The following is a 27,028-nucleotide window of genomic DNA, read 5'->3' on the forward strand; positions in this document are numbered from 1 at the left end:
GGATAAGGACGAGAAGAAGGAGAAGGAGAAATAGAAGTTGAGGAGGGGTAGTTAGTGAAAACGGGTTCTTAGTTTCGTCTCCGTTCCCATCAGATCATGGCATTCTCCGTGTAGGGCAACGAGACTCATTATTTGCATCAGTCATGTACGAGGCGGGAGAGGGGCCAGGCTGCTGCGCTACCGACCTTTCTTGCAACGGGATGACGTAGGGAGAACCATGAATCAGGAACGGACGCCCGCGGCCTCCTTGATTCTTGCTTCTCAAAGCCCGGCAGTTCTGAGATCTCGTTGCTGGTGCGAACGGGGAACTTGGGGCAGCATTTACGATAGAACAGAACGTGTGTGTATTCAGGGGATCATTAGAACTCATAGCCACATCCATTCCTTTGAGGAATGGCGCGATACCCATCCATCCCAAACCGCAACCAAGATTTTCAAAGGGGAAAGACAAAAAAACAACTTAAAACAATCCACGCCGTACATGATGCCTTTACACTACGTGCCCGTGCCTATTCCGCTGTAACCTCTGCCGTCCAGTCCTTGCGGATGTTCAGCTCGGTAAGATCCGGCGTCTTCTCGATAATAAGACCCTGCTCGTTGGCTAGATGTAGTAAGCTAATGAAGCAGAAGCTAGTTGAGATGTCGTCCATCATCGACCGGGGGTAGACCGTCTGCAGGTTGTTCATGACGTTGGTGAATTTCAGGGTAGGCTCATCTACCGCCGACTTGACAGTTTCAGTCGCATCTGCCGGAGGTGTTGGCAGCCTTGAGCTATCAGGGTCCTGCATGAAACATTAGTATGAGAACTAAGCAGAGAAAAGGGGTCCTTTTGGTCGCAAAGAGGCATACCTTTTGGAGGCCCTCAAAGCCTATGCATTTCCAGAGCTCCTCCTTGAGTCTCCTCACATCGACTCTCTTGGCCACACGTGCGTATTGCACGTACTCGGGTCGTACTCTCCTGCTTTGTGTAACTAGCATTGTACCAAATGCGAGATCTGCAGGGTTCGTAACCGTAAGACCGTTGAATGCGCCGGTCATGCCAATTGTCTCCATTCCCTGGCCACCATCTGCGCCTGGGGAGAAATGCTCACGCGCATCTGCGAACTCGTCAATATCGTCATCATCATCCAGACCGCCAGCAAATGGCAGGCCGTCATCCTGGAAGAAGTTGGCATCGTAGTCGCCCTGAGGCAGGGCAGTCTCCTCGCCATTGCCCTCCGTGCTTTGCATTGGTGCTTTCTGTGATGCCCAGAACGCCTCATCCATCTCGCCTTCAGGAACATCGTTCCGCTGGTCAGCATTGCCGAAGATGCCGCCTCGGCTTCCAAAGCCTCCACGCCGTCTACCCATACGTGCCTTTGGCTTCAAAAAGAGGGTGAGTAGCTGCTTGGAGTTGAAGTGCTTGTCGTCGGGGAGGAGGTTCCGGGTCTTGGACTTCCAATCTTTCTTGGGTAAAGAAATCACTGAGTTGCTGGACGCCTGAGTATATATGACCTCAGCCAGAGATGGATCAAGTGGTGACATGAAGTCAATCTCGAACGGCTCCTTTTCCTTGCGTGTACGAGTTGGCAAAGCCGGTTTGTTGATATCCTTGATTTTCCGTATACGCCAGTGCTCGGCACTGGTCCAGTTTTTCTGGAGCGCCTGGTCGAAATAGCTCAAGATATCTTCATGCATCTTGTCGGACTTCTGAGCATGAGACATCGATACGACGAACTCGCCATTCTCATCTAAGGGGTCGACGCCATCTTCTCCACCAACGCCCCCTTCACCAGCATCAAAGACGCGCATCTGCGGCTCAAGAGCAGCCTCTCGCGCCCAAGCTTCACCACCCTCACCGAAGGCGACGTCGCCACCCAGATCAAAGGTGCCAAGGCCTTCGTCGTCGTCAAATCCGAGCGGATTGTCATCGTCAATGTACAGACCAGACTTGTTTCCAGGTCCGTCCTCAGACTTGTCCTTGTCCTGGTCTTTCCAGTCCTCAGGAGCACGCAAGAATGGGATGTCCATAGAGCCAGAGGGATCTCCAAGATCGAATGTCTTCAAAGACGGGCAGACATCGAGTTCGTCGAGACGGTTGAGCTCCGGGAAGAAGCGAGCTCCGAGCGCACCAATATCGATCTCTACATCCTCCTCGTCTTCGACCTCTTCCTTTTGCGAGAGTAGAGATGCCTCTGCGTCCTCCTCATCCTCGCCCTCTTCGGCGTCGTCGTCTTCCTCGGCCTTTTTGTGTTTTGCAGCAGCGTCTCCAGAGTCGTCACTGCTATCAAACACTATGCGGCCTTGAGAATCGATCATCAAATGGTTGAGCAGAAGACCCTTAGCTCCCCCCTCGTCAAAGTCTGCAGAAGCCTTCTTGAACAGAGGATCGACGGCAAACTCCAGCTCGAATTTCTTGAGCTGTAACGAGGCGAATGAAGGTGCCAAAGTGGCTTCTGATGAACGTTGCGTCTGTTCTGGTTGTTAGTCACGTATCGTCAGCACAAATTGATGAGAGCAACGTGCCTTCTTCTTCGGCTTCTTTCGCACCACACCATCCTCGTCGACTTCTTCCTCACTGTCTTCACCCTCGCCTTCCTCTCCATCTCTGTCCTTCTTCTTGCTATCCCGGCTATCAGCCAAGCCGCTAAGCAGCTTTCCGGTCTCGGTAGCAACACTGTCAACTCTGCTTGTGTAGATCTTGACGCAACCATCGAGCGTGCAGCTGGCCTTCTGGAAGTTGACGCCATTTCCCTCTTTCAGCAGTGACATGTCATGGAAATAATCAATGAGCGCAAAGTTCCAGGAATTCGCAGCGTTGATCTTGTTGTCCGTAGCCATCTTCATCCACTCCTCGAAGTTTGCCAAGATAGGGACACGCTTCATGGGAGTGACCGCGCTGCCTCCAATGACCACATCGTCGTCATCAGCCAGGTTCTCTTTCCCGCTTGGCCGCGCCCGCGGCGTGCGCGGGTTTGAGCCCGGGGATGCATTCTCGAGGTCGTTCAGGTTGACGCTGGTTTTGCGCAGGGGCGTAGAAGCCGCGGCCTTCAGCTGATTGATCTGTTTCTCGTGGAGAGCCTGGCGCGAATGCAACCGTGCGGCCTTCTCCTGTGCGTCGTCGTTCAACGGTATTCTGTAAACATTGAATGTAAGAGCTCTGGGCATATCTCTATCATCGCATCGCGCCTTTGTTTACTCACTTGATGGGCGACTTGAATGGCGATTGTGATAGGGAGCCAGAATTCACTCGACTTCCACTTCTGCTACTTGCGCTGCTCGCGCGCGGGACTTGAGCGACTCGGGGCATCGTTCGTTGTCGGCGTTGTCGTGATGGTTGAAGTTTGATGGAGCGCCAACAGCCTGTCCTGTCGACCGTGTGTTTTCGCGTCGCAGTGTCTGGGCTAGCAACCCAGTCCCAGAATGGAAAGTGTGTAAACAAACGGAGCTGCCACGTGACTGGCGTGGGGAGGTCGGGCGCTACTTAGCTCCGAGTCGCCGTGCTCGGTGACAGGAGGGGTCAATCAAGCACTGGAGCTGCTGAGTTGGTCAGTGAGTTACAACGCCAAGACGCGCCATGACGAATTAAAGAATAGTGGGTTTCAAGGCACTTCTTGGGTGATTGGAGGCCTGGGAGGATTGGATACGCAACGTCCAACAGTTATCAATCAGGGCAGCTGTGACATGTTCAATGGCATGATATCATCGTGCCTGTCCAACAACACCTTCGTTATATCGCTCTCGGTGTCATAGCGAGCTGTGAGGGCAACTTAGTCGGACTCACATAAAGTCGACGCTCATATCGTACCTAGCGTTTTGCAGTATCATTTCTGATCAGCAGCTTTTATTCACGCCACATGATGATATCTGTATGATGCAGTTGGTAGCAAGGACCTCGAAACAAGATGCCCAACGCCATGTCGAGAAGAGGCGGAGGACGCCCCAAGTATAGCTCGAGGCCGTTCTACACATCAGTCCTTCTCATCACTCTGATCACCGTCTACGCGCTCTTTTTGAAAAGAGCCGATGCGCCGGATGCGCCGCTTCAGTCACCGCTCCGGGCGAGAGCTCAAGATGAGGATTGTCGGGAAGTCCACCATGCAGCTGACAAGTGCGCATTCATCAGGGCCAATTGCGATGATGACGAGGCCGGGCTCATCCAATATTTGACGTTCTACTACTGCACGCTGCAACATGCTCAGCCCGTCGCTTTCATTATCATGGTCATCTGGCTTGGTCTGTTATTCACTACAATTGGCATAGCTGCGAGCGACTTCTTCAGTGTCAATCTCAGCACCATTGCGAGTATTCTTGGCCTTAGCGAGAGTCTTGCGGGGGTGACGTTCCTCGCTTTCGGCAATGGCTCGCCGGATGTCTTCAGCACTTTCGCCGCCATGAGCTCTAACAGCGGCAGCATGGCCGTAGGCGAGCTGATAGGAGCAGCTGGTTTCATCACTGCCGTCGTCGCCGGGTCTATGGCCCTGGTTCGAGAGTTCAAAGTGAGCAAGAAGACATTCGTGCGGGATATTTGCTTCTTTATTGCTGCAGTGAGTTTCACGATGGTCTTCTTGGCGGACGGGAAGCTGCTGCTATGGGAATGTCTACTCATGATTGGTTTCTACATATTTTACGTCATTGTCGTGGTCGGATGGCATTGGTTCTCGACCAGAAGGCAACGGAAGAGAGCTCGAGAGGCAGCGTCGCGTGGTCACTACTTTGGTGCTCCTGGTCAACCTTCAGATGAGCTTGAGCCATACCGAGATGAGGAGGAAGAAGATGGAGATGCAACAGTCGGCCGACGTCGGAGCACAGCCGATGATGCTGACATTGACGCCTTGGAAGCCGGGCCAAGAATCGAGGTGGATGGACCGCTCAGCCCGCTAGCAGAGGACGAAGACCGAGAGAGGCATGTTGCTGCAGAAATGACGAGCAGCATGCGAGTGAATCGTGCTCGCGGAAGGAGAAGTAACACGACCATAACTCCCATCCGGCCCAGTCTAGTCGGAGCTCTTGAGTTCAGATCGGTGCTCTCATCGCTGCAGAAGGCACGGAACATGCGATTGGCGCCCTTAAATCGCAGCTACTCGGACTATCAGAGAACGTATGGTGACTCCGTATCAGCATCTACTTCAACGCCTGGAAGATTATTGGATACGGCATCGCTGGACCCTTCTACATATCCACCTCCCTCGACTTACAGAGATCGTGCCCTGTCAACCGGAGATGTTCCGGAGAACTTGACGAGCAGTCACCTCCAGCACCCTGCGGCGAGGACTTCCAGCCCGTCCACATCTCTAAAGGATGGCAGGCTTGCTCCACCTCATACAGAAGGAGGACCTCCTCTACTCCTACCCGACTTTGGTGAACAGCAACCCAGCTCACCCAAGCAGCTCCAGCTACAGATTCCCAGCCCTACGTCGCGAGCCAGCCAGACATCTTCACCGGCAATGTCCCCATTCCCGGGACTCACCGAATCCCCCATGCCTGTCACCCCACACGTTGGCCCTCACATTGAAGAGTCTAACTTCATGTTGCCAAATTCCGTGACACATCGTGATACGAATAGCATCGCTGAGCTGGGTCATGATGATCATTCCCCGAAACCTGTGAGGTGGTGGCCATATGGCATCCTGCCTCCTCCTCATGTCCTCCTGGGAACGCTATTTCCAACGCTGCAGGCCTGGAGAGAGAAGTCTATATGGGACAAATTCGTCAGCTTGGTTTCAGTTCCCAGCATCTTCCTTCTTGTTACTACCTTGCCCGTCGTGGAAACAGAGTCGAACGACGACGAATCTGATGAGGGCATCGTTGATCCCCCTGCTACTGGCGATATTGGTCATACTGCACCACCTGTTGCGGTTGAACGCCATGCCTCACTTGAGCCAGAAACGGAATGGCAGGAGTATCGAAGAAGTACGCGGTCAGTCAGATCCCGTAGGTCAACTAATACATCCTCGCCTGCTCTGATTGCTATCGACTCATCCGACGACTTGCGTCGACCTTCCATCGAGATCGCCGCTCCGGACTCTGCCGTCCAGGCTCAACCGGTGAAACCTGCACCTGGCGTTGCTTCAGACTCCACTGAGAGAGATGAGCCTGTGAGCTGGAACAGGTGGTTGGTCGCGCTGCAGGTTTTCACTGGACCACTCTTCACCGTCTGTATTATATGGGCTAATATGCAAGAGGGGTTGGAAGATCCCGGGAGGCTGCTCATAAAGATGATCCTTTGCTCACTACTCGCATCGCTCATTTTGCTAGGCATCTTGCTCTTGACGACCTCGGAGGACCGGAAACCAAAGTATCATTTCCTTCTCTGCTTCCTTGGGTTCATTATTAGTGTTGCTTGGATTTCAACGGTTGCAGGAGAAGTCGTTGGTGTACTCAAGGCTTTCGGTGTCATCTTGGGCATTTCCGAGGCTATCCTGGGCCTCACCATCTTCGCGGTTGGAAACTCACTGGGTGACTTGGTGGCTGATGTCACGGTTGCCCGCTTAGGCTATCCAGTCATGGCACTGTATGTCAAAAGAAAACTTCAGATCCCTTTGGCATGATTCTCGCTAACATCTCGCAGGTCGGCATGCTTTGGAGGGCCAATGCTTAATATTCTTCTTGGTATCGGCATTGGAGGTGCCTGGATGACAACACAGGCGGCGAACAAGAAACACGCCCAACACCCGCACAAGCCGATCAAATACAAGCCTTACCACATCGAAGTCGGCGGCACGCTCTTGATCTCGGCCATCACGGTTCTCATCACCCTCATCGTACTACTCATCGTCGTGCCCTCGAACAAGTGGGTCATGAGCCGAAAGATCGGGTGGGGGCTCATCACCATTTGGACCATTAGTACCGTCGTCAATTTGGTTGTTGAAATGACCGGCGTGTGGAAGGATGTAGCGTAAGGCAAGACAGTGGTCTTCATGTACATGCAAAGAAGACAGGATGTGTCTCGTAAATAATCAAACCCGAATACAAGTATCGTCTATAAGCTAAATTCATATACATCAAAAAAAGCAGCGAATAGCAGTGATGAATATTGCACTGCACGCCTTATCTTTCGCCTTCGTCTCCTGGTGCACTTCACATGCAGCAAGACCCTGATGCTTCGCAGTGAGGGGTTTCTTTCTGGGCACAGATGCCACTATTCCCATCCGAGCCGGGCGCCCGGTTGCTAGCCGGCCGTTCGGCGGAGCCGAATCTAAGACACCCGCGGACCCATCACCACCTGAGCGAGCCACAGCTGCAGCTATGATCCCTGCAGAGCTGGAAAATATGCAGCCATCGAGAGATAGGGGACCCGCATGCCTGATCAAGAGAGGGAGAAAGACCCCTCACGGCTGCCGAATGTGAGCAACTACCACATGAGCCACAATGCTGCAGCGCCAATTTACGCTTATTCTCATTTCGGGCGTGATAGTGGTCCCCGCCATTGAAGCCGCCGAGATGGCTTTGGGAGGGGTTCGCGTCGACGAGAGCGATATAAGAAGGGCAATGACGGCACTCTTCCCGGCGTATTTGAATTTATCGTGATCACCTAGCCTTTCGCCTGCTTCCAAAGATACCCTTTTGTTATAACTCCAGCCTATCTGCTCTTCACAGCTCTACTATTCATCAACTCTAATACCTTTATAAATTTCCCCCTCCTTACGAAATGGACTTCAACAAGATCATGTCCGGTGTCAAGGACGCCGTCGGCGGCCAGAACGACCAGAAGCAGGACCAGCAGCAGCAGCAGACCGACGAGCAGAAGTGGTCAGACGTCGGCAGCTCCGTCAAACAGGCGCTGGGTGACTTCCAGGGCGACCAGGCCAAGGGCGAGAAGCCCGACTATGCGGAGATTGGCAAGGTGGCCAAGAAGGCGTATGACGCCTACTCGAGCGAGGACAACAAGCAGGACTATGCCGGCATTGGAAAGGACATTGCTGCTGGCTTCATGGGAGGTGCCAAGAAGGAGGAGCAGCAGTCCAAGCCGGAGGAGCCGCGAAAGGACTAAGGGAGGCAAAGATATTCTGATGCCGGTATGCTACTTTCGTTTCTCATTTTGCTGGAGATCCCTTTGTCTGATAGAGTTGGTACTGATTGTGGTTTCGAACAGCTTCAAGTCCTTGTCATATCCAGCTTCTGTATGGAATAAGCGCAATGTCCTACCGCCACATTCCGGAAATGAAGTGGGAAGCTGGATATTGAAGAGGTAGACTAGATGGGGGCCCGTTCTCAACAATTTCAGATACAAAGCACGGTAAATGTGTCTCGACTTGAGTGTGTTGCCGTTTGTACAATTTAGGAAGGCTACTTTCAGGTGGACTTGAGGGGTCGAGCTCAACTCTAAAGTGCAGCTACGATGTAATAAAGCAGGATAGACATCCTCAACAATCACAATAAACTTGTGACTTTAGCATGACTGGCTTCTGTATGCTTGTGAATTATGTGCTGGCTTTCCCATGTCGGCTTGAGACTATCTTCGAAGAAAAGGCTGTCTCGTGACTGTTACACTTGAGATAGGAATCGACTCGACTCCCCAGTAATGCCACATACAATCAGCGTTGAGATAGTGCACAACAGCAAATCAACGATGATATAGTATAGATGAAAGTTTGCACCATGGCCACCAAATGAGCAGCTGAATGGCAAAAGATGTCCGAGTACGCATGCTATCAAAACTAGAGCACCACGAGATACTTTGGAGGATCACCGAGTTGTGTAAGAGGCTCTGAAATGAGCAGGCGGGTCGTAACCATACTCATCTGGCTTGCTAGGTTCTCAGGCAGCACTTACCTCCGCCTTCGCCCACCCCCACGTCTTGCCTCAGATCTCGACGCCTTCACGACAGCTGGGAAAGTTCCTGTACTCCGGGCATCAGCACATTCTCACAAAAAGAGAGCCCAAGGCAACCGCCAATGTCGATGCAAACAGGCAAACTCCATCAACCCGAACTTCTTCCATCAGAAACCCCATTTCAAAGCACTACTCATCCCCACCGTCCCTATCCGCCCATCCCTCACAGCCCCCGCAGCAGCATATGACGATGCAGCGCGCCATGCATGAGAAGCAAGCGGACTCCCAGGACACAGGACAGACGGAGACGGCCGAGGGGGGTTGCCCAGGTTCGCCCTTGAAAGAGAGAAATCTGGGCAGTGCCCCCGAGGACGGGTCTCAGACGGCTCTTCCTATTACTGAGTAGAAGGGTTTGAAAGAAACTCATCATATCGGAAGAAGTGGGAGAAGGGGAGATTTGCGAGATCATTGGCGGACCGGGCGATTGGGCGCAGACTAGACATAGGGGAATAAGGGAAGCTTACCGAGGGAAGGCGAGAAAAGAGGCGGCTCAAGGAAGCCAGAAGCGGAGAACGCAGGATGCCTCACTCATCAGGGCAACGTTGTGAGCTCATCTTCGTGATTGGGAGGACGAGGTCCAATGGATCAGACTCGTGATCAGGCAGAAAGATAAACTGCCGACCTCGTCTTCCTGCGGGTTAGCACTAGTCTATAGGGACCTGCATCGTAAGAGGAACCATAATCATGGCTGTGCCTGCAGGACTCTCTGTCTTGGGCGTGGTTTTGATAGCAAAGCTTGAGTTGGAGGCTCTGGGCAGCAAATTTTTTGGCGTAAGGTTCTACCAGCCGCCATCACGTGACGAGGGGATAGCTGGGGTTGCCCGCTTTCCTTCCACTGAGACAAGCCGTCAGTTTCCGTGGCTTGCAGCTGGCCGCATATTGCTCGACCAGTAGTACTGCTAGCACTGGCTGTGCTCCAAGCACTGCCTCCTCTAAATGCTCAGGAATGCATGGAGAAAGCTGCATTATGATCGTATCACCTTTGATTTCTTGGAGGGCGCCAATTGGTTTTGTGTGTGTTCTGAAATCTCATTCATTGTGAGAAGATGGTCTACCTAAATTTCCATGTCCCAGATTACCTAGTCACGAAGACTGAAGAGAGCAGCTACCTAGCTTGCCTAGCTGCATGCAAAAAGTATCTTCTTGGCCCCAAACAATTTCCCGTCACGTCGGAAGAGATAGAGAAGGGGATGAAGAGAAGCACATCCAAATAAGCAAGGGGTTGTGGTAATGGAGAGAGAAATAAACGCTTGTTACAAAGACAAGAATGGTACATCTCGACGTGCTGTGTCAATCTGGCTTCCTAGATAAGGACTTCCACACATACACAACAACTCTCTTTTTTCAACGCTCTTCCCCACTTCATCAAATCATAAACGTGTCTGTGACCTCCTCAAAGTGTAAGTCGTAAGAATCATGCCAAGTGCTACCGTATGAGTCAGACTCGAAAAGAACCGGCAGTCAAGCATCGTGTGTGCAGGCCTGCTGATTGGATGTACTGCTGCCACCGTCCCAACGAGACCAACTGTGGCCCCCAACGCCACGCAGCTAATGCTGCGAATCGTAGCCGCTGTAGCCATTGGTGGTCCAATCCATAGGCATGAAGTCCTGGGAGGATGGCTGGGAATAGCCGGCAGCAACGCTGGGAATCTCGCCAAACAGTGCCTGATCATATGTGAGGGACTTGTTCTCGGCTGGTGGGAACAGGAGGAAGTCGCCGCCAGATCCATTGGCGGGGAACTCCTCAAAGCCCTCATCTACCTCAGCCAGCGATGCTGGGGTGAAGAGCATTGCATTGCCCTGACCGATGGGTGAAATATGCGGAGCCGGCTGGGGATGGCCGAGTTCCGCCTCAGTGAAGGCAGCAAACTGCTGAGCGATTTCCTTATTGAAAGGAGGAGTAGGCACCTGAACAGTGTTGGCGCTGTAGATGTCTTCCCAGGCAGTGTAGTCTGTAGAATTGTCCTGATACGTTGTGCTGTGATCCATGCTAGTGTCTGTAGAGGGAGTAGCATTGTCAATCGGAGAGTAGTCCAACTGAAGCTCCTGCGGAATATTGAATGCATGGAACGGGTCCTCTGGCACGTAGGTAGGGAAGTCGAAGTTGGTTGGTGGGTAGATCCGACCGAATTGGTCTTCTGGTGGCGTGGCAATCCCAATGCTGTTGTCGCTGATGGGAGTAGGGATATTTTGCAGCAGAGGAGTGGGCTGAGCAGTGCTGTCAGGTTTGCCGACAGACTTCTTGCCGTTTGTCTTTGTCCTGACATAGGTCCAGCCGTGAGCCTTCTCCATGTGCTGTTTGCAGTTGGACTCCCGCTTTGATTTGTATGGGCACGGCTTGTACAGGCACTCATACATGGGTGGGGCAGACGAGTGTTTGTCATTATGGTGACGATCCATCTCCTTTTCGGTGGGCCAGCCGTATTCATGATACTTGCAAGTTGGAACGGGGCACTTCCAAGGGCGAGAGTGAGTCTTCTCGTGCTTGGTTAAGTCACAGGGCCGTTTGAACTCCTTGTTGCAACCGGGCTCGCGGCACTTCTTGGGAGCCAACTCCTCTGGGGTGGCATTCTTCTTTCGTCGCGCCATGGAGCGCATGATTTCTTCCTCGTCTTCGAGCTCCTCGCTAGCAGACCGCTTGATCTTGATGGGGCCTTTGGCCTCCTCTTCAATCTCAACGGGTTCACCAGTGGCCATAGAAATGGCCTTACCGTTCTTCTTCACCCGGACAAGCTCAGCCGGGCGGCCATTGATGTGAATGCCGCCGTGAAGCTTGACCTCATCAGTTCTATAGTAGGAGTTAGCACTGTCCAAGTAGAGATGAGTTGGGAGTAGTGCATACGGATCAACATCCATCTCGTCTCCCGTGGTCTCCTTTTCCTTAGCGTCAGCAAGTTGTTGGGCGTATTGCCGGATTTGGTCGACAAGGTCAATGAAGTAGCCGCTGGTGTAAGGGAGATCGCGAGGTCGAGTTTGCTCTCGGTCGCTGAGGTACTCAACAGTTGCTTGGATGCACCGGATTGTTGTTAGGCAGAAGTCGAGGTACAAGCCGGCAACTTTGGTCCTCTCCTTTAAACACAAGGCCCTGTAAGTATTTCCCCGAACGCCTAGATCATTCTTCAAGTCACTCACCGGAGCAATTAGTAGTAGTGTCTTCTCGAGATCTCTGAGACAAAGAATCTCTTTCTCTTGGATGCGTCTGGGACAGTCAAGCACAAGGGGATGGAAAGTCTTCAATGACGGCTTTGCCAGAAGAGGCTTCAGTGTGTGCTCGATGATTCGGTTTGTGGCGCGAGAGCTGAGGCCAGGGAGGACGGAGGAAGCGGCGGCAGCAGACCTAGTTATAGCCGTGGCCTTGACGGAAGTCTTCTCCTTCTTCACGTTGGCGTCGGCAGCACGCTTCTCCGTCGACGTCGCGATCGAGGTCCCCAGGCCACTGTCTGATTCGTGGCATCGGGACGCTCGACGGTTGGACCGAGGACGCAGAACGCGTCGCTCGGTCTCTGCGTCTTTCGTCATGGTGATGGTGTGGTCGAGGAATCCTCTTGGGATGGGGAGACTGTCGTCCCTGAAGGTCTTGCGGGACGACGACGATGACCCAGTAGCAGCAGAGAGGGTCTTGTCGATGTTACCAAGAGTTAGTGCGACTCGGCGACGATGAGCATCGACGACATCGTCCAAGCTGGTCTGGGAGCGGCGTGGTAGTGGTGGCGGTCTGAACGGGATCGACTCGGATGAAGAGGGACTGGTGGGAGAATGGAAGGTAGCACCCTTCCGGAGGATCATGTTGGTCTTAAGGACGAGACCATTTCCAGAGGTAGAGTCCGGACGAGTCACCGGAGAAGTCCTGCGAGGGTTCATGTTGAGTCGACAAGTGTGGGGTGGACCCAGGTCTTTATGATGTTAAGTGGACGGGAAACCGTGTCGACTGTCTTGGGTCAGTGTATGCTCTCTGCATATAAGGCTGAGTTACTGATAGGTGGTGTGAGTCACAAGAACCCCAGGCCACCAATGCAGGAAAGTATGCTCTAGATCCGACCGTGACGACACTTAGGGGGTATGTACTGGCCAATCCACTTGTCGTGGGGAAGAAGAAACCCGTCACAAGTGTCTTTGAGGCGGGAAGAAGAGAGAGATAGGAGAGATGCTCTTACTTTCTGGCGAACCGTCTGTGTCCTAGACGGGGGGCGAGTGGGGTTGGTGGCAGAGTGGGATGGGATGGGACAGCGTGTCTTGTCTTTCCTCTCACCGAGATGAGTCCTGTTGGTTGACGATTCGGGGATGAGGAGATGAGATCCCGGAGGTCAGTCAGGCAGGAAGCACCCCGAGGCCGTTTCGACACCGGTGATCAGCGTGAGGATGAAGAGGCACTCGGTGACAGTTCCAAGCGCGTGTCAAGGTGCGTTTCACGGAGACATGCCACAGTGAACGCGAACAGAAGGCTGAGGAACAGACAACAAAGCGACGGTAGGTGGTGATGGAGGGTGGTGGGCGATGGTCTGCGGGTAGACGGGTGATTATAGAGGCACAGGCCTTTCGCCGGTCTCCGTTTCGCTGAAGGGGATGGAAGCAGTCAGGCAGAAAGCAAAGAGAAAGAAGAAAAAGCGGCGGCCTCAGTCAGTCAGTCCGACGATAGATGGATGACAACAATAACAAGGAGGATGAGATAGCAGCAGCAGCAGCAGTCGAGGAGGACGAGAGAGATGAGAATGATGATGAGAGAGAACGAGACAGACAGCGCGAGTTGAGGTGACCATTTTGGATCGTTGATGGGCTTCTGCCTGGAATTGTGGGGCCCCTCCAGGCTCCGCCGCACACTAGGATCCTGCGATGGCTCGAGCCACCCCTGCCAGCTATCCCGCTTATAGCAACGTACAGTGACATCGCCCGTTCTCTGCCTCGCTGTTAGCACGCAACCTCGATGGCTGCTGGCCGCAGACCTGCTCAAGTGCGCTCTGGCAATTGCTCATCCCCGTCCTGCGCGGGCTCTTTGCGGCAGGAGCAACCCTCAAGCTGTGTGATCATTGCGGCTCTGGGTGGCTCCTCATGCCTGTCCTGCCCAATCGCCATCCCAAGCACAGCCTCGACCCTCATCTGCACCTTGTCGGACACGATATGTACTCGCATAGCAAACTCCCCAAGATCCCACAGGTCGATTGCGCTCTCAATCTCCGGATCCCGAGTACCGAGTACTTAGGATCAGAAGACGAATCTCGACAGTCGCGAACACGTCCTGCCCTTCTCAGCCAGCGAGACGGGCGGGGGCTCTTGAATTAGCAGAGGCAGACACATTTTCTTAATCTTGATACGGTGTGTTTTTCTATCTACGTAGCTGACATCAACCGTCTCAGACAAACTAGAATAACCTCAGTGCATCTGTCGTCACAATCTCTGCAAGGACGGATTCCTGAGAGACGTGGATAGTTCAAGTGGCGGGAAGGGACGACAGAGCCTACAGCGGCTTACAAACACAACCTTGGAGGAATCTTCAGAAAGGGAATTGTGGAATTTCACCATTGCAATCCATTGTCAGACGCGATGATACGACAACCCACCAAACCAAGAGACGGGCTCTTCTTTGAGTGTCCTAGAACCCTCCTACGGTTCATTCAATCACTGGAAACTGCCCCCTACAGGGTTGCTCGCACTCGTTGGTTCACCGGTGTGGCTTGCTCGAACTGCTCTGCGAACCAACGGGCGGTACGACGTAGGCTATTGGATGGATGCTTCCAGGACCTGAATTAATCAGCCCAGCGGAGGGGCTCACGAGGGCTGTTAGACTCACCGTTCCCCGTTGTTCCCCGTTCCTCCCGCCTCCGTCAGACCCAGACTCTGAGAGAATGTGTCTTTTGGCCTCCTTTGGCTTCCAAGCTCCGTCACACAGACCACTGAAAAGTCTCCGGGATCCTCGTCCGACTCGTCCGAGTGAGCCGATTCCTTCCCAAACCCGAGAGATTGCGCTGTTCTTTTTTGCCCTCATTACCCTCATTATCTCATTTAGACTCATCAGCCTCAGCTACCGCCCCACGAGGATCCCCGTCCGGCCAGTCAACTCAGGCCATCCAAGCGACCCTATGACTGAGCCACCAGCGGAAACTGCAGTCCTGCAAACCATCGCACTTGGCCCGTCCAATAGACTCACCACAAACACAGCAACTGACCCCTTCCCAGGCCGGATCAACGCCGTTTTGAGCCTTTATCAGATGTATTAAGGATGCATCACTGAGGCCCAGCAGTTTCGTACGGACAGGCGCGCATATTGCCGATACGATTGACAGCTGTTGTGTGCCCAATTGTGACGTCGCTCGCTCTCTTGCGGGCGCACGGCGGCGGTTAATCTCAACCAGACAGACTCTTCTCAATTGCCATTCCTACGATGGGCAAGGTGGTGTGGCTCGCGCTTCTTTCATTCGGCCCTCCGAGTGGCACGCCGCCCCTTCTCTTTCCTCTCCCGTCCGTTCCGTGCAGCCTCGCGTTTGCCCACGCAAGCAGCGTTCCTTTTCATTCCATCAGTCGCTCGTAGAGCGCCCCGTTATTTACGAGTAGATCATGCTATGGATTCTGGTCTGTCGACCAACTGAGTATTCGCCATCTTCGTCACCGCAAACTTCCTACTATATTGACGATCTACTCCTTGGCAATCATGGATTGCGCGTTGACACCTCATGAGGATATGTTGGCTTTGTTCATCTTGAATCCTTCCAATCCGAAGCAGGACTAAGAAATCATCGTAACGCAATTCTATCGTTACATAGCACCAAAATAGTGACGCTTCCGTCATCGATTTCCCGTATTCTCTCAATTACAGTAATGGGGCGTGCGTGTCTTCGCTTGGCTAGTGTCAGACTTGCGTTCATCCCCCATGCAGCCAGTCCTGGGAACAGGACGTGATGCGTAACTCCACCTGAATGGGCTGCTCAGGTGGTGGTTTCTCTCATAAACGGCCGCGTCGAACGTTGAGATGGCATGCGAGTGGACAAATCGGCAGGTTACCCCTGCATGAATCCCTCACCAAGTCCTAGAAGAAGCGAGTCGATACGGCGTGAGGCCTAAAGGTGCCCACCCACGATTAAGGTAGTTTAGTTCCAACCTTGCTGGAAACAAGCTTACACTGTGCCTCGTCATCTGTCTCCCAACCGATTCGCCCGAGACAAGCACAAGGGAAGTCTCCGCATCTGTCAGTGCCCGTCATCCGCCGAGAGTCCTTGCAACCAAGGACACGTACGCCCAATACGCATGTCTTATCAGCCCTACACACGAGCACCCCACCAGCACCTAAAGCACCGACCATACACGAGCCAAAGAATTGGGAGCCTGTGAGTCGACAGACCCTAAAGGTGCCTCAAACAACTGCCTGGTAATCATAGTATCGCTCAGGCTGCGACATTTCTGCACCACTTTCCCCGTCTTGGGACCTCTCGCCGGCGCGGTGCGAGGCCAGATCGATTTCTTGCAGATCTCGGCGTCGCAGGTGAGCCCCTCAAAATCAGGTACCAGCATTTCCGTGCCGCTCTCAGGTGAATCGCACTTTACGATATCTGAGGGAGATCACGGCTAGCGCGTCAGGATGGTCGAGATCAGGCAACTGATTTTCAATTGGTTACGACCAGCATTCATCATCAAATTTACGGCGCAGTTACACAAAACTTCATGCTGGGGTGCCAAACGGCAAATGTTGCCGGGTTAGGGGATATTATCATCTTTCCGATTTTCAGTCTATTCTGTCATGTGAAAGTGCCAAATGGGCAACTACAGAGTCCCTACCTCCACAAAGCTTGCTAGTGCAAGTATTTCATCTTTCAATCTGTTGTAACTACAATGACCTTTGTCATTGGAGTGAGTCTTTGTTGGATGGTCAAGATCCTGATCTAGTCCATCCATGTCCTCGAGTTACCATGCGGGTTTAGACACGAGCTTACTCGTATCCAGCATTTCGCCAGTGCTCACCCACCTGCTTGGATCTCCTAGAGTCATAGAGGGATTTCTCTGCCGGGCGTATTGGACTGACATCCGGTGCCTGTCCCTCGCCCGGTGAGACTGGTGATACAGGTACTAGCACAGCGCTGTATCCAGTCAATTCCCTACCGAGTGACTTAGTCCTTAGAGGAGGGGGCCGCTCCCTCCTCCTTCCTTGTAAAGACGGCGTTGGAGGCATAGGCGGTGGTCTGAGATACTCGGCAAAGTCTCCTGGCGGCAAGTGACTCATTGCCTGCCCATACAGTTCTGGCTCGATGTAGCTGTCACCGGGGCCAGACTTACCTCTTCTGTCATCATTACCACACTCCCTCCCGCGGTATTCCTTTGGAGGCGGCGGTAGCAGCGTGGTGATTCCCAGCAAGGAGGCTTGCTCCCAGTGCTGCTGCGATACTGCCCGCCGTGCCAGGCGTCGTGCCTCCCGTCTCTCGTCGCGCTCCTGCCGCCGAGCCTTGTCCGCGCACTGGGGGCACGGGTAGTTATGGTGGTGTGTCCTGCCCCTATTGCAGACGTCACGTGGCTCTACCGGCCAGAGGTAGAAGCATCGGGAACGAGCGCGCTGCCTCTCCTTAGCGACTTTGGGACAAGTGATGTACTGCCGCTTCAAATGCAGACAGCTCCAGATGTTCGTTTCTGTGCACATTCTGTGTCGTCGTTCTGGTAAGGAAGTTGTTTGTCTTGGTGGTGGGTTCGTTGAACTTGGATTTGTACCGGCACCAAAAGTCTATGCGGCTTCGTTCAGGAGAGCATCGCTTGGCTCCGCGGATGGCGCCCTCCCGAGATATATAGAACTTCCTCGGAGGAATAGCATTGTTCGGCTATCTTTGTGCAAAGAAGTTGAGACAACTAGACATTGTTATCCTAGAAGAAAGGCGCGTTCATAAATTTAGATCCCATCGCCAACGGTCTCTTTGTCCGTTTGGTTCACCTTTAGACCGATATTCCTGCCCATCAGCTTGTGTAAGACTCTTGTCTAAGATATTCGTTGTTCAAATGCACAAAGGCATTATGTCAAGGGCCGTTTCAAGACATGTTCTTAAGTTTCCTCCCTCCTGCCGTTTTGCACAACTTGGACTTTCTTCCACTTGCGCCTGTCTATCAGAAGCTCGTCTGGTCATCCATCACCATCGATACCACCAGAGCGTAGAGCTTAGGGGCTGCCTCATACACTCAATTGGCTGAATCGTGGTCAAAAGTTCCTCACAGGCACCCCTACAATGCCGATGCCCTTTCCCACACTCAGACGCTGGGCGTCACCGTTCAACTGGGGCAGCAGCACGACATCTGAGAACCATCAAGGGCGGCCAAATGCTAACATTTCTTCCAAGTCCCTCTCTAACCAAAGTTGTCGTGAGAGTCTCTGGGTGATCGAGAACGGTGCCCTGAGGCGCGCAAGTCTCGAAGCAGAAACAGGGAGCAACGGCTCCTTTTCACAGTCGGAGCATATTCAACAGGGAAAGGGAAAAGGTAAGTCCCCTGCTACTGACGACGATGATGATGATTTCGAGAAGGACGAGCCTTGTCCTCCTCCCAACAGTCCAACGGACGTTCTAACACTCCTCGTCCACAACATGGAGTTCTATCGTCTCGGCCCGGACGCCCTCTCCACCTTCTTCCGCCCGAAGACCCGGGGTCAGCGAGCCGTCCTCCGGTACATACGAGGCGAGGTGGAAGCACTCCGCGAGATCCTCCAAGAGCGCGACCGCGCTGCTCGACTTGCAATCTCCGCGCCTCAAGTCACCGGCACGAGCGCCACGCACAGATGGCTGCGAGACCCAGGCCCCCAAAGCGTTGCCGAACTGCTCGCTGAGCGGGACGCGGCGGCAAGCAACTTACGGGAGGACACGAGGAACTTCTCGTGGCCCTGGCGCAAGCAAGCCTCTGCCAGTGGGAGTGGTCCTGCTCCTGGCTCTCCTCGCACGTCTGGTGAGACACAAGCCAAGTCTGACATCAAGCTTGGTAAGTGTCAGGGCCACATGTCAACGTGCGGAATGTCTGAAGGCTGTAACATCGGTCGACCTCCTCCGCCGACGACTCAGAACTTGCGCGCCCGCATTCTCCAGGTGGCGCGCGAGCGCGAAGACGAGCGTAACCAAACGTCAACAAGTCGTTGGCCGAGTTGGAGAGCTGGGAACGGAGAGAGCTCAACTAGTGTCGAGCCGAGATGGCCCTTCTCTTCCTCGCTGACGGATGATGAGTCCGACGACGAGGACGACTCGTCCATCGACTCGGATGATGGTCAGGAGTTCATGGACAGGGTCTATGATCTCCAGCAGAAATCTGCTTGCTTCGTGGCAGAAAAGGTAAGTTTTCAAAAAGCACGAATGGTGGACACAGACGATCAGGAGACCGCTTCCATAAACTCAAGTGAGAAGTCGAACTACGATAACGAGCAACAAGACGACTACAGCGACGACGACTACGTGCCCTTATGCCGCTATCCCAGCCGTGGTCAAAACAGTGCGGCTTACAAACCTTGGAGCTCCCTCTACGTCCCGCCCGGTTCACCACCCCTCGACTCACCGCCAGGCGGACCGATGCCCGGAACCGCTTCGCACCGGTTGTCACGAGACATCTACTTCGACGAACCCGATAGTGGCCGTCGTCTCGTCCCGCGTCTGTATTGCCTGGCTGCCTTCTACCCCTTCTACTCCGCAGACGGCATGGCCCGAGTTCGCGAGCTGTACGCTCTCTGCGGGTGTCCGCCGCACTACAAGCCGGTGGACGTCATTCTCGCTCTGCTGCGCTGCAAGCCGGAAACCCGCGCGTTCATGGCCCGGAAGGTGCCTGGGGTCGCGCGCCGCGCGAACCAGATCAACTGGATGAATGCCGATTACGAAATCAGCAATGACGAGGACTCCAGACTGTTTTGGGAATGGGAGCAGAGCGGTGAGCCTCTCTTCAAGATGGAAGATGAGGAGAGGAGGCAACTGGGAGAGGCTCCCGACAGCGATGAGGTTGTACGTCCTCGAGAAGTGGCTTCCAGGGTGCCGCGCCACTTGGCTTGGAAGCCTGTAAAGAGTAAGTTGTCTGAGGAGGCTTCGGTCTAAAAGGAGGTAAGTGGTTCCAAAAGACAGATTGAAGCTGGTATGGAGTTGCTTGAAGAATGTACCACGGCACTATAATCAAATCATGCTCCCTTTTCAACTCTACTTAGTGTCAGTGTTAGACTTTAAAGACGGCTGGTAGGTCACGGTAATTGAGAAGTGGATAAATTGGATGTCGTCCTAAATGAAATGAAGACGGTAGCTCTAATGTTGCGGCCTAGATAATGAGAAATATTAACAAAGAGAGGAAACTAAATTCTACATATCTCTTTGTAGTTCAAGAATTTCTCAAAGAGAACCAGTGACTTTTGCGGGAACAATGTCCGGCAGCTCGCCTTCCTTGTTCACCCTATCTCTGCCTATATAAACAATAGAATTGTCGTCCTGACTCAATCAAACTCGTTACAACCTTCCTACCCTAGTCAGCCCCTTATCGAACCTTTCAGCTCGAGAAACACGGGGCTAAGCTCACTGTCCTTGAATCTCGAGTCCCGAGTATCATCACCATGTGCCGTCTCGTGGTCTTTCAGCGGATTTGCTCCTATTGTGGACAGCCTGCTCGCACCTGGACCGCTAAAGCACGATGTTGGCGCGTCCGCCTTAATCTCGGTCGACGCAAACGTCGTTGGGGTGCTTGCCACACCTCGCAGACTCTTCAGATGCAGCAGCAGTCACCAAGCATCTGCGACCAGTGTAAGATCTTCCTATGGGGGTTTGATCCGCGATATGCCCAGCCACACCCCCCTACATGGGTGACTTACGATGACCGATAAAAGAAAACCAGATAGATGGGAGGAGTGAGTATCTTGCTGGCTCAAACAGAGAGGTACTGATAGCCAGACGTTGCATCGAGGATTGACAAGTGAAAAGACTGACGGAAAAAAAAAAAAAAGACAACACCACTTAGATAGCAAACCTATGCCCACGCCCAGCGTTGTCTTGTTTCTTGACCATATTGATTCGGTGATGTGTTGACAACTCGCAGAATTTTTTGACTCAACTTAGAACTGTAGACTGAAAGTAAACAACATGATTCAGGAAGAACATCAAGACTAAGCAAACATAACGAATAACTTCGATAATTTGGGTTCTGCCATCTTTTCTTAGGAATGGCTGCTTTATAGCAGATACACAAATCTGCCCTCTGCTTGAAGTGTGAAGAGTTTATTTCGAGTGAGTTGAACAACTTAGAAACACATATTGAGTTTATATTAATTCAAGGGACATCATGATCCTACTCACCATGTTGCTCAGAGTGGTCGTAGAGTAATATGATATGACGCAATAAGGTGTATCTCGGCATGGAAATTGAGCGACATTTCGGTTGTACTGCCGGGCGACTTTTTTTCCAGGACTGGCAGCATTTCAGCAGCTCAAATCACTTCATCGCAAGGTGCGATGTCGCCATTTGACGAACAACGCTCTAAGCAGTGCTTGTGCAGCGTCCAAGACCACTGATCCCAGCCGTTAATAGGCAACGCCTAACCCTATCGGAATGAGCCATGGCCAGCCTAGCGCCAAAGCCCTGCAGCTCAGTTGCTAGCGCCTGCTTAGAGCTTCGCAAGGCCCAACGTCAAAGTGCCATTTAGCTTGTACCAACTCCGCGTTGACAAACCGACATCACCACTCTCTTCAGGACGATCGAAGGTGGATTGGATTGCCCCATGCCGTGTCGCCATTTCTGCATGCATCTGTGGCGTCCCTGATGCCATCGCAACCTGGCCCGCTCTGATGCGCCACCAGCCAAGCTCTTCCATGCCCTAGTTAGCTACGGCAGATCTGGGATCCGCTGAACTGCTGCCGTATATATTGTCAATTGCCTTATTATGAGGCCTTCGCCATGGCAGAAAATGGCTCCCGCACTCCAACCTCCGCGCCCCCGACTCTTCAATTGCGGCGGACAAACACTGACGGTCGAAGTTCTGCGACTGCTCCCCGGTTGACAAGAAGGCAGTCTGGGCAGGAAAGGATAAATGACATTCTAGATGTGAGCCTCGGATCCCATGACCCCACAGTGGTGCCGCGTGCACATTTTCCCCAACCGAGACCGCCAAGGTTCCCCCTTCAGCTTTCTTGGGGAAGGGCCCATGCTCGGCAGATCATCTGTTCTCATGAATTTGGACTTGTCCTTTTGTAATTGTTTGATGCTGATGTCTCGGCTTGCCCTCACAGACAGCCCGCGAGCGCGCCGAAACCATGCCGTCCGGGCCGTACTCACCCCGGATGCAGCCCCTCCTAGGGACGCAGTCAGCACCGCCACGGGGTGACTTCCGGGATCTAGACGACAGTGCAGACGATGGCCCAGGTGTAGTGACGAAGGGCCCTAATCCGAGTGACTCGGCGGCTGTGAACTATCAGAGCACCAGCTCATCAGGCCCGCGAGCAAGGAAGTCTGGCGCAAGTCGAGGAAAAGCTCGAGAAGACAACGAGATTAGTACTGCTGATGGTGCTGCCGAAACCGGATCGCGCCGGGAAAAGAAGCCGTGGTGGAAGAAGGTTTTGGCCAATTTCCAGTCTATCGAGCTGGAGAACAAGGGGTCTGTAGCGAGGGATCATTTGGCATTGGGTGAGTTGCTGTGGCTTCAAAGTGGTTTTCACTCTTTTGCTAACCCTGATCTATAGAGCGAACGTTCCTGGCTTGGCTCCGGACTTCACTGGCATTCGCCTCGATTGGCATTGCTGTTACCCAGCTCTTCAGACTGAACACATCTCTATTGGGTGACGGCGATCAAGAAACCTCAAGCCAGAACAAGCTACGTCGCTTGGGCAAGCCTCTGGGCTCTCTTTTCATTGCCATCAGCATTTTGATCTTGTTCCTGGGGTACCATAGGTACTTCCAGGGACAGGAGTGGATTATCAAAGGAAAGTTTCCTGCAAGCAGAGGAACCGTCATTTTAGTGTCACTTGTAGCATTTTCGGTCATGGTCGTGTCTTTAATAGTGGTCATCGTCGTTCAGCCGAGTCCGTCAGGGTCATGAGCTGGGTATGAGAGCACTGGCGTTTGGGCGAACTGTCACGGCTGCATCATGGAAGGCGGGCCATGTGAGAAAATGCTATCAATGGCATAAATATCAATTGATTGAATACATTATCTCTTCAATGTTTGCTTTCCAGATTGCTGGTGATGTGCACGTGATAGCTGGTGGTCGGCCAATGGTAAATCCATCCGTAGGTATTTGGGCGCACGGACTAAGCAACTGTTGCTCCCATTTCTTAAGAAAAGTTGAGCTTAGCTCGCATGATCGAATTCGAGCCGCAGGGGAGGATCGAATTCAGCACACCAGACCATGTTCCGCCCAAGAATAAGAATACCACGGATAGGCCTGGTGCGGCCGCCTCTGCAGAGGTCGATCCATCACATTCCTCAGCTCCGATATGACTTCCGAGAGGGCGTACCGGGGCTTCTCTCGCCAGAGGGCTTCGACATGGCGTGGACACAGTATATGACCTTGACGCTTGAAAAGCTCAATGCTCTCACAGCAGGTTAGTTTCTGCCTTGAGATCCATGCCGGGGTGGATTGTACATATTTGTGGAAGAGATAGCTGTTGAAGAGAGGGATTGAGAATCAGCAGACGGGCACCTTCATATCAAGCCGTCACCTTACTTTGTACAGCTTTGCTAACAAGCTATCTATAGGCACGGATCACGAAAGGAAAGACACCAAGGCCATCCTGATTGCCACAGCCCGCGAGCCCGCCGAGGCGCCCATCTTCAACTACGCCTCGATGGCACACAACAACGCTCGTTTCTTCGACGGCCTGTCCCCGACACCTGTCGAGATACCCGCGCACCTAAAGCGTGGGCTCGAGGCGTCCTTCTCCTCCATCGAGACCCTGCGGCGCGAGTTCGTGCTGACCGCCTCCGCCATGTTCGGCCCGGGCTTTGTGTGGCTCGTCAAGGTCGGCAACAGCCACGCCTCCGGACTATCGGACAACTTCCGCATCGTCACCACCTACCTGGCCGGCAGCCCATACCCCGGCGCGCACTGGCGCCAGCAGGCGACAGACATGAACACCGTGGGCGGCGCCAGCGCCGAGGGCCACGGTGCTGTTGCTGAGTACTTCCGCAAGCAAGGGAACGCGCTGCAGCGCGCCCCGCCGTCGAACTCGCGCGACACCACCAAGCTCGCGCCGGGCGGCATCGACGTCATCCCGCTGCTGTGCCTGAACACCTGGGAGCACGTGTGGCTGCGGGACTACGGCATGGGCGCCGGCGGCTACGGCGGCAAGAGGGCGTTCGCCGAGGCGTGGTGGGAGACCATCGACTGGAACCGCGTGACGGAGCTCGCGAACATCTCGAAGCCGGCTTTCAGGGTGTAAAGAGATATCTGGGTGGATGCCAGAGTTTGAAAGCATTAGAACCGGGGCAGAAGATGGGACGGTCATGGTCCGCGACTGTAAGATAGGCGGCGAGTCTGGTGGGATACCCTACTCATGCTCTGCTCTTGACGGCATCCAAAGGGACTTGTGGAACCAAAAAATGTATCATGGTGTACCATTGTATATGAGACGATAGAGCTCAGAATGGCATATAATGCATCTTATTAAGTATTTCTGAACCAGCTAGCCGATTTCAGAACACAAAGCCATTGCAGCTATCGAAGTGAAAAAGGAATGCAACCTGAGGCACGTGAAGAACCTGCTAAAGCAAGGCTCAAGAAAGTGTGAGACGCAGGATTGAATGAGGCAGACATTTGGAACGAATGCCTGAGCTAAGACGATCACAAGATGACATGAGGCACGAGATGAAACTTCTTTAACTTTTTGTTCAATTAACTATCGAATAACCTCCGTTATAAGGAGTGTGATGAGTGAGTATCATGGGACCATGGCTGGTCATTGCTATGCCTTTTTGCAAGGTTATATCTTCTGTGTCCGTAAATCCGTTGTCCCCCAAATCCCAATCCAGTTGCAATGACAAGACGCCCATCAATCCCCACTCGCGTGGTTCTCATGCACAGAGAAAACAAGAAGGATATACTAAAGACTAAGTGGCAGATTTGCTTGCGTTGCAAAAATCCGAGGTATCATCGTGACTTAAAGAAAGGAAGACGTGGATCATTCAAACCCATTTGTTTATAGAAATTTGCCAGAAGGTGGCGGGATAGATAGATAAGAGCAGGGTCATATCGAGCGGCGTCATTTCAGATTAGATCATGTTGCCGTTGACGCTGACCTCAAAGCCCTCGCCCTTCTGCTTCAGCGCCTTGGCCAGCATGAGCTCGCGCATCCAGTCAATGCGGTCGTCGCGGCTCTTGACGGCGAAGTGGTGGGTCTTGCCAGTGCCATTGACGCCGTCAGACGGCGGCGACAGGCTGGAGGTGCTGCCGTTGTTGCTGCTGTGGCCAGAGGAAAACGAGAAGCTAGACGGCAGGGCGCTCTCGCGCTTGCGCAGCTTGACGCCGCCCTTGCTGTCCTGTGGGATCAGCTGGAAGCTGAATGCGGCGACGTCGCCGGCCGCGTGCTTGTCCTTGCGGATGCTCATGGCCTTGAAGGCGGCGTTGAGCTTGGACGACGCCAGGCTGCTGCAGGCAATAGCATAGTCGTCAATGTCGATGTACTCGAGGGTACGGTCGACCTGCTGCGCATCCTTGTGCACATTCAGGCGTGTGCCCTTGAGTGTGACGTAGTGATCATGCCATTCATGGCGAAGCATCTTGGTCTTGCGCTTCTTCATGTGCCCCTGGTATGAGACACCTTCAGCATCACGTGTGTGGCCTCCAAGAGGCGACATGTTTGAGCAGGTAGTTGAAGTGGTGCTGATAGGAGTAGCAGCGGAAAGGGGTGCAATTGCCGTCTCGAAAGTGCGTCCCTGTGGAGACCAGGGATACTGCACACGAGGAGGTGCCTGTAGGGGTCGCTGAGTAGCGGGCTTGGTTTGTGATTGTGGGGAGGGGAGAGATGGTCTTCGGGGAGGGATCGAAGTGACTGAGTTCTCATTCAGGGCAGGTAGAACCGGGAATGAAGGACGGCGGTGTGACTGCCGGGACATGGAACGGACAGGAGGATTTGATGTCATGGGGCGGAAGTTCATGTCTGGAGGAACGGATTGTGAGATGTCTCGAGCTACAGGTCCTAGAGGCACTGCAGTGACGGGAACATCCATCTCAGAGAAGGGTGTACCGAAGCGGTAGACACCAGTTGGTGTTGTCTCTGGCTCTTCTGCGGGCTCAGATGGAATAGCAGTCTGGGGGTAGGCAGATCCAGGATATGCTGAGCCAGGGCAGGCGGATCCAGGGCATGCGGACCCTGGGTCTTGTCTTTGAGCATTGCCACCAGGAATGGAAAGCTTAGGGAGAGATCTTAGGCCTTCGTGGGGTGCATGTCTGCCCGCGAGGACCTCAAACGGTGGCGTTGGCGGCACCTCGCTTGAGTCTTCAATGTGTTGATGTTGGAAGTTCAAGAATTGCCGAACATTGTCTTGAGGGTCTCGTGCCTGGATGTTTCGGAGAGAAGCTTCTTGAAGATACTGAAGAGGAGGAATGCCTGGGCCAAGGACATCGGAAGACGCTACCACTGATGGGATAGCATCAGAGACAGGGCGGAAGATATCGTCAGGTTGGTTGATTGCTCGGGCAGTCTCTGGGTTGCCAGGGTCTCCAGCAACCATGACGAAGCCACCCTTATCCACATCGAAGTATGGGTGGTCTTTCTTAAAGGCCTCAATCATGCGCTGGTTGCGTTGCCACTTCCGGCAATTCTTGCCTTTGGAGCACTGATGAGGCTTGGGCATGACTTGCTCAATGCCGACAATTGAGACTGACTCTAGAGGAGTAATTGTGTCCTCTGGCTTGGGAGTCTTCCGTCTGCGATTGCTCTGTCCTCGCTTTGGCGGCGCTCCGTCGTCGTCCATTCTTCGCTGCTCCCTTCGAACTTCCCTGCTTGGCTCATCCTCGATTGGGGTCTCAGGCGCAGGCTCAGACAGGCGGATGTCCCTCATGACGTGAATCTCTTCCCAGATCTTTGTACGTACTCCAAATGATCCAATGCCCAGTTCCTTTAGATCCTCAAATTTCAGCGTAATTAGGATAGCACCATTGATGTCATTCTCGACAAATTTCTCGGCGAATTGGATCTCAACGCCAGCATTGAGCATCCATTGCGCCACCTTTTCTGGAGACCATTGCGGTAGGTCGGATGTATCTAACTCCGCGCTGGTAAATTGGAACGGGCTGTCTCTTCTCCTTGGTGGT

The 27,028-nt window shown here is 53.3% G+C and overlaps 6 protein-coding genes across 6 annotated transcripts; 4 read left to right on the top strand and 2 right to left on the bottom strand.

Annotated features, from left to right (window-relative positions):
- Positions 1-509: 509 nt before the first annotated feature.
- On the bottom strand, positions 510-3,147 carry UCRPA7_7216 (putative condensin complex component cnd2 protein; the record flags this gene model as incomplete). Its single annotated transcript, XM_007919750.1, has 3 exons — positions 510-782; positions 850-2,451; positions 2,530-3,147. The coding sequence occupies 3 exons, from the start codon at positions 3,145-3,147 to the stop codon at positions 510-512; spliced, it is 2,493 nt and encodes an 830-aa protein (XP_007917941.1).
- Positions 3,148-5,872: 2,725 nt separating this feature from the next.
- UCRPA7_7217 (putative sodium calcium exchanger protein) lies at positions 5,873-6,881 on the top strand (the record flags this gene model as incomplete). The annotated part of the gene is made up of 3 exons (XM_007919751.1): positions 5,873-5,903; positions 6,343-6,493; positions 6,551-6,881. 3 exons carry the CDS (start codon positions 5,873-5,875, stop codon positions 6,879-6,881), a joined length of 513 nt encoding a protein of 170 aa, XP_007917942.1.
- Positions 6,882-7,630: 749 nt separating this feature from the next.
- UCRPA7_7218 (hypothetical protein) lies at positions 7,631-7,972 on the top strand (the record flags this gene model as incomplete). Its single annotated transcript, XM_007919752.1, has 1 exon — positions 7,631-7,972. One exon carries the CDS (start codon positions 7,631-7,633, stop codon positions 7,970-7,972), a length of 342 nt encoding a protein of 113 aa, XP_007917943.1.
- A 2,390-nt stretch (positions 7,973-10,362) lies between these two features.
- Positions 10,363-12,675, bottom strand: UCRPA7_7219 (putative zinc finger transcription factor ace1 protein; the record flags this gene model as incomplete). The annotated part of the gene is made up of 3 exons (XM_007919753.1): positions 10,363-11,602; positions 11,657-11,883; positions 11,947-12,675. 3 exons carry the CDS (start codon positions 12,673-12,675, stop codon positions 10,363-10,365), a joined length of 2,196 nt encoding a protein of 731 aa, XP_007917944.1.
- Positions 12,676-18,359: 5,684 nt separating this feature from the next.
- Positions 18,360-19,838, top strand: UCRPA7_7220 (hypothetical protein; the record flags this gene model as incomplete). The annotated part of the gene is made up of 1 exon (XM_007919754.1): positions 18,360-19,838. One exon carries the CDS (start codon positions 18,360-18,362, stop codon positions 19,836-19,838), a length of 1,479 nt encoding a protein of 492 aa, XP_007917945.1.
- Positions 19,839-23,122: 3,284 nt separating this feature from the next.
- Positions 23,123-24,155, top strand: UCRPA7_7221 (putative superoxide dismutase protein; the record flags this gene model as incomplete). Its single annotated transcript, XM_007919755.1, has 2 exons — positions 23,123-23,318; positions 23,473-24,155. 2 exons carry the CDS (start codon positions 23,123-23,125, stop codon positions 24,153-24,155), a joined length of 879 nt encoding a protein of 292 aa, XP_007917946.1.
- Positions 24,156-27,028: the final 2,873 nt, after the last annotated feature.

Source organism: Phaeoacremonium minimum, assembly GCF_000392275.1.
Source record: "Phaeoacremonium minimum UCRPA7 unplaced genomic scaffold PA7_03_scaffold_504, whole genome shotgun sequence".
NCBI lineage: Eukaryota > Fungi > Ascomycota > Sordariomycetes > Togniniales > Togniniaceae > Phaeoacremonium > Phaeoacremonium minimum.